Source organism: Lemur catta, chromosome 12 (genome assembly GCF_020740605.2).
Source record: "Lemur catta isolate mLemCat1 chromosome 12, mLemCat1.pri, whole genome shotgun sequence".
Classification (NCBI taxonomy): Eukaryota; Metazoa; Chordata; class Mammalia; order Primates; family Lemuridae; genus Lemur; species Lemur catta.
In genome coordinates this window covers 31,774,870-31,788,108 of record NC_059139.1, presented here as the reverse complement: position 1 = coordinate 31,788,108, position 13,239 = coordinate 31,774,870, and the positions used below count along the sequence as shown (strand labels likewise).

Below are 13,239 nucleotides of genomic sequence, written 5' to 3'. Positions count from 1 at the left end.
AGATGTCCAAATAGATTTTCTCAAACATTTAGTTTATTTTTTTAGGTAAGGTTTATTGAAATATAATTTATATACAGTAAAATTCACCCTTTTTGGTTGTACGATTCTATGAGTTTTGACAAACTGATATAATTGTGTTACTACCACATTGAAGTGTAGAATATTTCCATTACCCCAAAAAGTTCCTTCTTGCCCCTTTGTAGTCAATCCCTTCCTCCCTTACCCCACCCCTGGCAACTGATGATCAATTTTCTGTTCCTATAGTTTTGATTTTTCCAGAATGTCATATTTAAGGGATCATGTGGTATGTAGCCTTTTGTGTCTGGCTTGTGAGACTCAACCACGTTGTTGCAGATATTAGTAGTTCAGTCCTTTTCATTACAGAGTAGGACACCATCATATGGAATGACATTACAAATAAATATTACCACAATTTATTTATTGAGGACATTGGGTTGTTTTTGGTTTCATGATATTATGAATAAAGCTGTTATAAATATTCACACATAGGCCCCATCTCCAAGGTAACTCATTATGTATAAGCAAATATTTCAAAATCTGAAAAAAAATAAAAAAATCTAAACCACTTCTGGTCTCAAGAATTTCAAATAAGGGCTATTCAACCTATATGGAAATATATATTTAGAAGAAAATATAAGAGATAAGAAATCCCAGGAGCTACTGTGACTCGCATACAGTTTTGAACTGTTTTTTTGTCACAGGACAAAAATGAAAGTAAAGAGAAACATATTTTGATCCTTCGCCCAAAGGTCTGGAAACTTATAAAAACATTATTTTCTATGAATGAGAAGAAATAAAAAAAAAACTTCAAAATTATTCCTGTTTTACTCAAGACATATATGTCAAGCCCAAGAATTTGGTATTCTGCGAATATTTCCCTATAACAGACATTCAGAATTGAAGCTTCCTTGAGGCAGATGTGTCACATGTGAAGTGTACAATTCATTTAATACATGTAGCACAGTTTCTTTTGTGTGAAAAATTAATGAAGTTTTAAGATTCTTTCTAACATCTCCTATTTTCGTCTGAATGCTGTGGGTGATACACACTTCACAGCCACTATTATCTAAGATTAGATCCTGCATATAAAATAAGCCCCTGCTCACAACGTCTAGTACTCTCAGGTGACAGAAATAGAGACTTTGGAATGGAGGAATCAAAACCCGCTCAGGACCCTCACCAAATCTGAAAGTCTAACAGAAAATGGTAGCGGTTTTATTGCAGGGTACTTATATTATCAATAGTCAATCCTTTTTGGGAGCTGTCTTCCTGCCAAAACACATCTCCATAGTGTTCAGGATTCCATGGTAGGTAAAAAAGATGGAGTAGAAGGAACAGTCCAGGAAATAACTGGGCCGGACCTTCAACTAAATTTGATTATGTGCAGCATGAGTGGACCTCGAGAAATGTCTAAAACCCTTTTGTGTTAATGTACAAATTAGAGGAAATAAAAGGACTGTCTTATTTTCCAGTTTGTTACTAAATAAAAAAATAACTGGTTCACTAGGGAAAAGAAATATGAATTAGAAAAATTAAAACATTGTTGGTAAGTGAAATTTTCCTATACATTTATATTCATACCACTTCCAGAATCTGTTTGATAATAATTCACTGATTAAAGTGGGAAAGGAACTTGTGGTTATATGGTTCTCCAGAGATACTAATGAAATTATGAGACCTCTTTTTGATTGGATGGGAAGCAAAGTCTGAATTATTGAGTAGGAACCCAACAAAGGGAAACTTAAGCACAGGAAATACTGACTATGCAGCCAGATACAATGCACAAAAATGCAGTTAAAATTAAGAGGTCATTGATTGATATTTTCCTCCTAGTGAAGTTTTCCTAATGCTGCTAATTCAGATGACGGTTAACACTGTTCATGGACTGAATCCATGATTTTTGGAATGCCAGACTGTACCCTCTGGGAGGAAGCAGAACAAATGATCGCACCTTTGATATCCAGCTATCTGGGACAACTGGGCATCCACTGGCTTTGCATACTGAAGAGACTTGCTGTAGACTCTAATTGTCACTATCATTTGGATAGTGTCTCTGAGTGAAGGCTGGCCATATGGCATTATTTTCAACCATTGAAGACATCACAATAGTTATACTGAAGTAATAGGAGAGGTAATAATGGATTTATTAATAACTGACAAAAGATAATTTACAGAGGTGACAACAAGGGGAATGAGAGAAATAATGAGATATTTTAATTTTTTAAAAAACCTTGTACCCCCATATGGTAAAGAAAATGTCATAGTCAGAAGTTGCCACTGTTTATAACCAAAGCATCCTTGTCATAAAATAAAGAGCACCTTGGCCCTGGGAAGCAGTGAATTATTCATACCCTGGGACTTTTATCTGTGGATGAATCTCTATTTTTCTTCCCTTCCTACAATGTTCATACTTTTGAAAGCAAAGAAGGAAATCTCACTGATTGAATGCTGAAAAAACAATGTGGGTAATATATGATCATTATGAAAGGGATTTTGTTGAAAAATAGTTTAGGCTGAACGCTTAGAGTTCTAAAATTTTTTTCTTCTGACTTATTTTTTTAAAAAATCAATTAATTTGGAAGGACAGAGAAGGCTTTGCTCTCCCTAGGCTGAAGGCATATACTATGGAGTCAAGAGTGAAAGAATTAGGGAGGAAGGCTGGACACAGTTGTTGAGTTACAGTCTATGAGGGAATCGCAGAAAGTTTCTTTCTGAGCCAGGGTGCAGCACAATTTACCTCTAAGATACCTTCCAGCTCTAAAAGACTATGATTTTATTAATTCATGGTTGCAAACTTCTTAAGGATGCTTAAGAAAAATAATGTTTATTGAGTGCCTAGCTTGCCACTGTGCTAGACATTTCCACGGTCATTACCTTACTGATTCTTTATCAGAGAAACAGAGAGAGAGAGAGAGAAAGAGAAAGAAATAACATCATTCCATTTTACACATATAAAAGCTGAAGCTCAGAGTATTAAGAAACTCCTCTGTTAGTCAGAGCCAGTACATGGTAGAGCCAGAATTTGAACAAAGGTCTTTCTGGCTCTAAAATATAGTGTCCTCTACTGGTCCCCACTCCCACCTTTCTACTTCTCACTTCTGGCAAACATCACAACTTTAAATTTTATAAGTCCCAGGGTGGACTGTCCAAGAGTTGTGGGTATGGGAATATCCTTGTTGGCTTTTCATAGATTATTATGAATCATGTCCTGATTCCAGCCTCCCAAATTTCAGGAAGAATTATCAATTAGCAGGCAATGTATTTATTACTTAGCATATCTTCAGTTTCCTTTTTTCTTTTCCTTCCTTCCTTCCTTCCTTCCTTCCTTCCTTCCTTCCTTCCTTCCTTCCTTCCTTCCTTCCTTCCTTCCTTCCTTCCTTCCTTCTGCTTGCTCTTCCCTTCCCTCTATCCCTCCCTCTTTCCTCCCCTTCCTTTTCTCCCTCCTATCTTTTGTCCTCCTTCTCACCCTCTTTCTCTCTTTTCCTCCTTTTTTCCCTCTCATTTCTGTTGCTCTCTTTTTCTCACCCTTCCTTCCCTCTTATGTTTTTTTCTTCCTTATTCTTCCTTTCATCTTTCCTTATTTTATTCCTTTTTTTCTTTCAATGAGTGTTTGTTGAGTGCCTGTTTGGGCTGGCAGTGTGCTGGGCACTGAGCACACAGAAGGAGCAAGACCCAAGCTCACCCTCACAGTGCTTCCCTTCAGATGAAGAAGTCTTTCCTTTTCAACCTTGTTTGTGTAACTTTCATACAATTCCCTCAGTACGCACACAGATCTTCTCTTCACACAGAGTTCAAAAGCCACCTCTAGCAATGTACTTACAGCTATGGAAAATCGTTGAATGTTTTCATCTTCACAGTCTTGGATGACCTTATTCAGTTGATGGTTGTCATGGGACTCTCCGTCAGTCACAATAACCATGACTTTTTTAACTCCCCTTCGGGCACCCCGGGCTTCAGTGAATGCTTCCTTTCTGAAGGACAAAAGAGAGGCTGATAAAACACTTCTCTAAGGTTAGGCAAAGTGAGAAACCAAACTAAAACACTGACAACTCCAGATAGCCTGGTGCTTCCCTCCAAAATCCACATCGATGCCCAGTGTTCAAGCTGGGAGGCATGATGACTCCTATTTGTAATAGTTTTAGATTGAGTCCAGATGATGGAGAGGTCGCCATTTTGCTAATTACCACATACTCCCTATACAAAAGGCAGCAATATTTTATTCTTTGGAAACTTCAAAGCAAGGGTGTGATTGAGACATACATCGGGTTTAGCGAAGGTCAGATCTGTAAACACTCTCCCAGCTGTTCCTTTCTCTGTAAACACCCCTTCTCTCACTTGACAGGCCTCTTTTCTTCTGCTTCTGGCAGAAACTCTTGCTTGAGACCTCACTTCCCCCACACCTACTCTGACATTTGTGGAGCAGCTTGGAAATCCTCTGATCTAAGGAGGGGAGAGGAAAGAGAACAGAATATTTGTGGGGCTGTGAGTGCTTGAGTGTTCTGGGTATGGGGGCAAAATCAGACATAGGAATAAAAGACTGCAGATGGCGGTGGTCTGAGTCAGTGGAGAAGACAGCAGGGTTTTAGGGGGCAAGGAGGAGTTGGGGGAGTTACAAAAGATTTAGTCTGAATTTGGCGTTAGGACACAGACTGCTGAGAGTGGGCTGGGAGGAGGTGGCATGAAGAGAAAGGTAAATGCTATATAATCTAACTGCCAAGAAAGGAATTTCAATTTAATTCAACAAGCACTTACGGAAAGAGACAGAAGATAGGGGAAATGGACAAATTTTGTTTATTTGTCCATGCACACACACACATTTCCCCCACCTCTATTATCCTATTATTTCCTTTTACTCAAATCACATTTCTCTCTGGAGTCTCAGAAGAGATAAGTCCATTTTACTTAGGAATAAAACAATGAAAGGATTTCATATAATACTTTTAAGATTTTGGTGTAAAGTATAGCAATTATTATACTGAATGGTCCCTTTAGATATTTTACTTTGGTCATAAGGACAAACAGCTGCAGTTTGGGACATGCCAAAGAAACACCTCTCTTCAACAAACATTTCAAACAGTTGGCACAATACACATGAGTTGCACCACAGGTACACAGCAAATGCACAATAGTAGGTATCTTTGAGCAGGGGGAGAGGATCCTGGTGATGTGGGCAAAGGGATTTTATCTGTGATTATTTTTCCTTTAAAAAGACTTAAAGCAAATATGATGGGATGTTGACAACTGTCAATTCTATGTGATGGATACACAGGATTTTGTGGTACTATTTTTTATACTGTCCATTGTTCTTAAATTTTTCAAAAGAAAGACAAATTCTATTTTTTAAAAACAACTGGGGAACTGTGTGTCTCTGCCCTCTATATCTGACAGACTCTCTCCTTGACTAGAACTGAGTCAGGCTTCTCTAAGTCCTCTTCCAGACTACGCTCTGACCTCAGGCTCTGACTTTGGCCCATTCAGTCTGGTTTTAGCAAGAATACTGCTGAGTCAGATAGTGAAAATCCCCCACCTTTGGTATCTGATCAAATCCCTCATTCTCCACCCTCGAAATCTTATCATCCTGGCCTGTGATATTGTGATATAATACATTAAAAATATTTAATTGATAGGCCATTAGGCTGAGACGACTCCAGTGCTTTTTTCCTATGTAAGCAAACCAAAGCCAATTCAATGTAAATAGTAAAACAAAACTTAAATTTTACCAATCAGAAACCACCAACTAACCTCTAACTAGAGACTTTATCAATCAGAAACTTCCAACTAATCTCTAACTAGGGACTTTCCACCATATTTTACTCAAATAAGGCGAATGCCTAGCTGTAGCCAATCAAGTCATTTCTTTACTTTTCTTTCTGCATTCAAAATATAAAATTCTGCTGCTCATGCTGCTAAAGTGGAGTTCTCTGAACCTCCTCTGGTTCTGAGTGCTGCCTGGTTCGTAAATCATTCTTTGTTAAATAAACTCTGTTAAATCTAATTTGTCTAAAGATTTTCTTTTAACAAGTTAGAGATATATATTTGGTCTCTACCCTGGTTTCTGGCATAGAGTTTCCAAAACTCTTGTAATTTCCTGAGTGATAGGGGTGCTAGGTACATCTTTTGTTCTAATATTTGTTCTTTAACCTGGGTTCCTGACAGAGAGTTCCTAACCTGTCGGAATTACCTGGAAGGAGGTAATTCCCATTCTCCAGGAAGGAGAGAGGGGTTAGAGATTGAGTTAGTAATCAATCATGCCTATGTGATTAAGCCGCCATACAGATTCCTGAACTGTCGGGTGCAGAGAACTTCCAGGCTGCTGAATACATGGAGGGTGGTTTGCCCCAAGACGGCAGTGAAAGCTCTGAGCTGTTTGCCTTCCCAATGAATCTCTTGCTGTTCCTGAGACGTATCCTTTTATAATATGTGGATAATAGTAAGCAAACTGTTTTCCTGAGTTCTGTGAGCCACTCTAGCAAATGATTAAACTTAAGAAGAGCATTCTAGGAACCTCTGACTTATAGCCAAGTTCAACAGCCGTTATGGGTAACCTGAAAACCTACTGATTACAACTGGCATCTAAAGTCGGGGGACAGTCTTGTGGGACTGAGCCCTTAACCTGTGGAAGTCTGTACTAACTCTGCTTGGTGTCAGAATTGCATTGAATTTTAGGATACCTAGATGGTGTCAGATAACTGATCAGTGTGAGGAAAAATACTCCACACATTTGGTGTCAGAAGTGAAGTGTTGAGAGTATTGAAAAACAGTTTGATTTTTCCTATTATTCATCTGCCTTAAGAAAGAAAGCCCCTCCCTTAATGTTTCCTCTTAGTAATTTTCCATCCACTGACCCCCACCCTGCTCCTTGGCTATAAATCCCCACCTGTCCTTATATTTGAAGCTGAGTCCAATCTCTCTTCTCTGCTACTACCCCACTGCAGCGGTCTCTCTTGAATGAAGTCTTCCTTATCATCTTTAACAAGTGTCATGAATAATTTTTATTTAATATACTATAAAATATTTCTCACTTTTTTATATGCACAATCAAAGGCAAAAACTGATGTTAAAGGCATGTCTTTAAAAGCAGTTTGGACATGGATATCATATGAGATTTAATCCTTTTTGCAATTCAAATTCTTTAGAGGATCACCAAAACTTCCCAATTCTCTTAAAGATCAAGGTTACAACTGAACTAAATGAATGTCACCTGAAGGAGATGATTAAAAGACATTTCTTGGCCAGGCACGGTGGCTCACGCCTGTAATCCTAGCACTTTGGGAGGCCGAGGCGGGAGGATTGCTTGAGCTCAGGAGTTCAAGACCAGCCAAAGCAAGAGCGAGACCCCCATCTCTACTAAAAATTAGAAGGAAATTAGCTGGACAACTAAAAATATATAGAAAAAATTAGCTGGGCATGGTGGCACATGCGTGTGGTCCCAGCTACTCGGGAGGCTGAGGCAGAAGGATCTCTTGAGCCCAGGAGTTTGAGGTTGCTGTGAGCCAGGCTGACGCCACAGCACTCTAGCCTGGGCAACAGAGGGAGACTCTGTCTCAAAAAACAAAAACTTTTCTTAAAGAAATTCTAGCTTCCTAGAGACCAGGGCTGGTTTTATGTAACGGAAGAGTAGCCACTGGCAGAACTCCCAAGTATATCCTTTCTGTTTCAAAATATTTCTTAACAAATTGTCCTTGTCCCTAAAATAACAGTATCCAGTGTCCCGTGTTGAAATTAAGCATTGACTTCCTTGCATGCTTTTAAAAATTAAAATATACCAGGAAAATTAAAATATACCATTCTTTTGGGACAGGAGATTCCAGGCTTTATGATTAAATACTGCAAGCCTATTGACAAGAATAAAAATGTGGGATAGGGAGAAGGGAACACACACAAAAAAATTTGAACTGGGAGTTACTGAAAATGGATGTAAAGGATTCTTAAAAATATTGTTTGCAACTGGCCCTGCCTGAAAGTAATAAAAAAATCAATTAAAATTGTGCCTAAACATGAAAAACTAATTAATATATGAGAAAGACAGTATTATCACTGTGGACTTTTTATGTATAATCAAAACTCAATAAACTCTGTGTCCTACAGCTAGACTTTCTGTGAAACACTGAGGCAAAAACCATATAGGGACATGGTATTTAGAGTGGTATTTATGCAGGAGCAAAAGCAGCCGGAATATTTCTTCAGTTACTTGTCAAAGATGAATATTCATTCTTAAGTGGTTGCCTTTGGAAAATGCGCAGCTCCCTGCAGGCTCAGAGGTTTCAAAGAGCATTTTGATTTACTTTGAATGTGCAGTCACATTTAGTCAATTATTGAAGAGGGTGCATTCAGTACACCTAAACATGTGCACTCTTTGTGCATGTAAATTGGTGATCCTATGGGTAGGTAAATGTCAAATTACCCCATCTGTTTGTGGTTATTTTCTCTTGGGCCCCATATAACTAGAACCACATGCTTTTCTAACATCTATGAGTTAAAAGTTGCACATGAAATTTTAAATTTTTGAATATACAACCCATTCTTTGGAATATGTATATGAACTATTTTAACCTCCTGAAAACACTGCCCTCAGAAGGGAGGTGAAGGGACAGCATGGGTAATTAGCTCTTGAAAATCAGGTGAGAGTCTAGAAGCTGACATTTAACAGAAGGATTCTTAATATTAGTCAAATTACTTATTAGATTTCCTTTGATTTTGGTATTGTTTGGTTTTTGTTCAAAATTTTTCTAGTTTTAATGGTGACTAAGGGGAGAAACAGCAAGGGATAAGAGCTGAATGAGATCAGAGGAAATACAGGAAATGAAATGTTCTAGATTTGTGAGAGAGAACAGTTCTGCTGGTTCTCATAATATAAAATTCAACCACAGAGTGGTTATGGGTTCCCTATGAAAGAAAGTGCAGAAGGGAGGAAGGAAGAATTGTAAACTGGAGAGAATTTAGAGAAAGGAAAGAAAGAGAAAGAAAGCATACAAATGATAAAATTCTTTCCATCTCTCAATCTTTGCATTGAAAATGATTTCAAATAAATAATATTTAATTTAGCCTCTTAAAAACTCTTTTCTGATAGCTTCAATAACTTTAAATCAAGAATTGAAAACATATGAACATAACTTGAATAGAGGTGAACTAATTTTTAATTCATTCTTTTAGATTGAGACTCCTAGAAACTGAAAATGAAGAATAAATGGAACAATTATTGATTACTATGAAGTCTTAGTACCAAAGAACTCGATGCAAAAAAAATAGTATTTTTTAAAAATTGATCCTCCATCAATTAAACCCTTGTAATAAGGAAAAGGTAAAAACAATGCTGAGACTGTATTATAGAAACATCTTGTAACTAGCAGCTAGTCTCCTGAATTATAAATAATATGGCTTTACATATTGACACGCTAAACATTCAATCAACACCCCAAAGGGCTAAATAATGAGCAGGTATTTTGAATAGTCTTTTACTTTGGTTTATTTTTTTTCCATATACCTTGCTGTGTCTATTCCAAGGGCTGTCATAGTCTGGCGGCCGCCTCTCTGGATTATCTTGTTTGCTGCAACAAGTACCTCTTCCGTCGATGAATACTTATTGAGGTTGAACTCATGGGTTACATTTTCTCCATACTGCACAATTCCAACCTGAAATACCAAGCCACTGAGAGTTATGCATCTATCAAAATTCCCTGTTTAATTTTCTTCAGTTTAAACAGGCAGATCAGATATAAGACATTTTAGTGTTTCAGATGAGTTTACAAATCTTTCAGTACACAAATCCTATGGGCAGCAATACTCATAGCCATTCTGTGAACATTCATAGACAAAAGAGATAAAAGTGCTGTTATTAAACTTCTTAAATGATTGGTTTATCTATTCAACAGATTTTATGGAATGACTCTGGTAGGTTTTGGGAGTACAATATAAAACGTCCTGATATGGTCTCTGCCTTCATGGAGCTTCTAAACCAGAGGAATGGAGAGATTAAACACATGATCATTTAAATACAATTGCAAACTGTCAAAAGGGCTATACAGGACAAGCCATTATTAGCAAGTATAACCTAGAGGCCTAATTTAAAATGGGGGCTCAGGGAAGGTCTCTCAGAAGTTGAGACTTCAAGGGTAGGTGCTAGGAGGGCAGAGGTTCCACACAGAGGGAACTGTGTACATGAAGAAGCCTGAGATGGAAAAGAGGTAGATATACCCTAAGAATGAAAACAATGCTAGTGAGCCCTGACCAGGCAATAAGGGGAGAGTAGAGCAGATGAGGTTGGAGGAATGAGCAGTGGATGTATCTTACCGGGGTGCAGACTTACTTGCTTCGTGCTTCATCTAGCTTAGCTGCAGCTTCATTTCTCCCAAATCAGCCCTTCTCACCTCCCTCTTCCTTTCTTATTCCCTATCTTCCTTCTCCTGCTGCCTTTCTCCTTTCATTCCCCTTTTCCCACAGATTGGATAAAGCAGGCAGCCAACTACAGAGTCACCAAGAAGTAAAATGGCATAGAAGGGATAGTGCCCCTAGATTTGATTACCCTTGCTCCATATACTTCCTCTTCCCCCACTCCCACCCTCCAGAGATGCCCGTTTCTCCTATCCTTTTCTTATGCCCTCCTTTAAAGGTTGATGTGAACCAGGAAACTAATCTGCATTAAGAATTGTGACTGAAGATGACTTTTTGTTTAACCTTCCCATCTCAAAATTTGGAAGTAGAGAAATCCCATCAACACATGAGTGGATTAATAAAATGTGGTATATGTATACCATGGAGTACTATTCAGCTGCAAGAAACAATGGTGATATAGCATCTCTTGTATCATCCTGGATAGAGCTGGAACCCATTCTACTAAGTGAAGTATCCCAAGAATGGAAAAATAAGCACCACATGTACTTACCATCAATTTTTTTTAACTGATCAAGACCTAAGTGCACATATAGGATTAACATTCATCAGGCATCAAGCAGATGGGAGAGGGGAGGTGGGGATGGGTATATACATATATAATGAGTGTGATGTGCACTGTCTGGGGGATGGACACGCTTGAAGCTCTGACTTGGGGAAGGGTGGGAGGCCAAGGGCAAAATACGTAACCTAAACATTTGTACCCCCATAATATGCTGAAATAAAAATATATATAAAAAAGAGAAATTCCAAATGAATGTCTCTTTACTGTAGAAATTCTAGGCACTTTGTTACTTGGGTAGGGAAAGTATTAATATTATAATTTGAGACAGGGATGCCTTTTTTCCAAGGCAATTGCCTCCTCTGCCTGTGGCTAAAGTTGCCTCTGGTGCTTGCTTTAGAGCCAATCCTATTTCCAAGTCTAACCCTATTTCCAAGTGGCACAAATGCTCAGTATTGATGTTCTAGTCCCCACTGCTGATATCACTGCTGTCAGAAAACTTCAGGCTTAATTTTATGATTTATAGATAAATTCCCACAGCTGAGTCTTTTTGCAAACCAAAAGCATATTCTGGCATTTTCAGAAACACATAAGAGAAGCCCAGATTTAAAGCATTTTTTATCATCTTTGAGCTACCTTCTAGAGTATACTAGACATCTTGGAGCAAGTATTTTACTATGCTTAAATAAGAACATTATGCAATATTTTTAATACTCTTTAAACTTTCTTCTCTAATTTATTCAAATCATAGCAACAGAAATTATTACTATAAATAAATTATTATTATTATAAATGAGGAAACTGAGTTTAAAACACTCCCCATAATGAAGGGGTAGAAAGGGGATCTAGTCTAAGACGTATATCCCTGATCCCAGGGTTCTTTCAATCACACTACTTTCTCTCAACAAAAATGCATCTCCCTAAAGTCACCTTGCCCTGTTAGCTTCTGCTAAATGCTGCTGCCATGAGTTTGATTACTTGATGAGTTTGAGTAGCTAGCTAGCTAATTGAGATACATTAGAGTATATGATAAAACAGGCACACAAATAGATCATATTTTAAAAAAGAAATAGAACACATGACTCCTCCCTTAAAGTTGCTTAGTTGGGTATAAGATAAATAAGAAATAACTAGAAAACATATGCAAGTGTAAGAAAAAGTATGCATCATAAGCTGCATGAACATGTAATCTGCTCAATCCATGTGCAGGTTAGCCTTGTCCTATGAATGTACCTTTCAGCCAGTATCCTTTACCATTGCAAAGACTATGTGCTATTATATTTGGCATAAAGATGACCAGAAGTCTCTTTGGGAACAAGGTTGGCTAAAATCAACTAATTACACAAAAATAACAAAATGGATGAAGACACACCCATGGCTCCAATTCAAGTTATTTCCTTGATTTATAATTAAATGTAATGAACATTTTTATGACTCTCTGCATAGATTTAAAATTCTTTTCTCCAATAACCCTATAGTTTTTGGTTAGTAATCCTGGGAGACACTGAATAATTATTAAGGGAAACCATGTATATTTGATGATATCTTTGTATATATAAATGCTCAATGATCCAGACCTTGTCTAAATCATTTTAAATATAATTCCTGTCTCTCAGGTTAATTTAACTTCCAAAGAGGATCATGTATAAGTCAATCTGTTTTCTCCCATCCATTCATTCTCCCAAGTATCTATTCAGCCTCCCTAGTAACACTTATTGCCACTCAATAGAATTACCTATATTCTTCATGTTCCCCTTCCCTCTAAAATGAGGGTATATAAATGTCTGGACCCCACTGAGATACTGGGTAATCACTCTGTGATTCTCCCCATGTGCATGGCAAATAATCTCCTTCTCTTATTCATCTGCCTTATTGTGAGTTGATCTTTCAGAGAACCTTGTAGGGTGAAGGGGAAGTTTCCCCTCACCCTCACTTTACTTAGATAATCATTATGTCTAATTCTAGATACCAAGGTGAATAAAAACTGCTGTGCAAGTTAATTGCTTACCCATTCAGGACATCTCATAGAGTTTATTTTGTTTTTGTTTTCCTTTGTTTTTATTTGATTAAGCAAGAGGCTAAGGAACTTTGAAAGTTTTTACTCCTACTCCTGTCATTATTCTTGGAAATTTTAGCACATACTTGGATAATCTATTGAACATCCTAGTCTCTCATTTCTCTGGCCTCCTCAGCTTCAGTAATCTTTTCCTCTAGCTCACTATGCCAGCCACTCCCAAGGTCTTATCCTTGACCTTGTCATATGGAAAAACTGCAGCACCTCAATCTCATTTTCAAATGTCCTTATTTCTGACCATTAACTTCAGCTC

General features: G+C 37.7%; 1 protein-coding gene across 1 annotated transcript in view; it reads right to left on the bottom strand.

Moving 5' to 3' along the window:
* ITGA1 (integrin subunit alpha 1) overlaps nt 1-13,239 on the bottom strand; it is a 145,759-nt gene that overhangs the window by 49,333 nt on the left and 83,187 nt on the right. Inside the window, exons 7-8 of the mRNA XM_045566478.1 lie at nt 9,506-9,654; nt 3,842-3,992 (exon numbers count right to left, since the gene is read on the bottom strand). Coding sequence (XP_045422434.1) covers nt 3,842-3,992; nt 9,506-9,654 — 300 coding nt within the window. The remainder of the gene's footprint in view (nt 1-3,841; nt 3,993-9,505; nt 9,655-13,239) is intronic.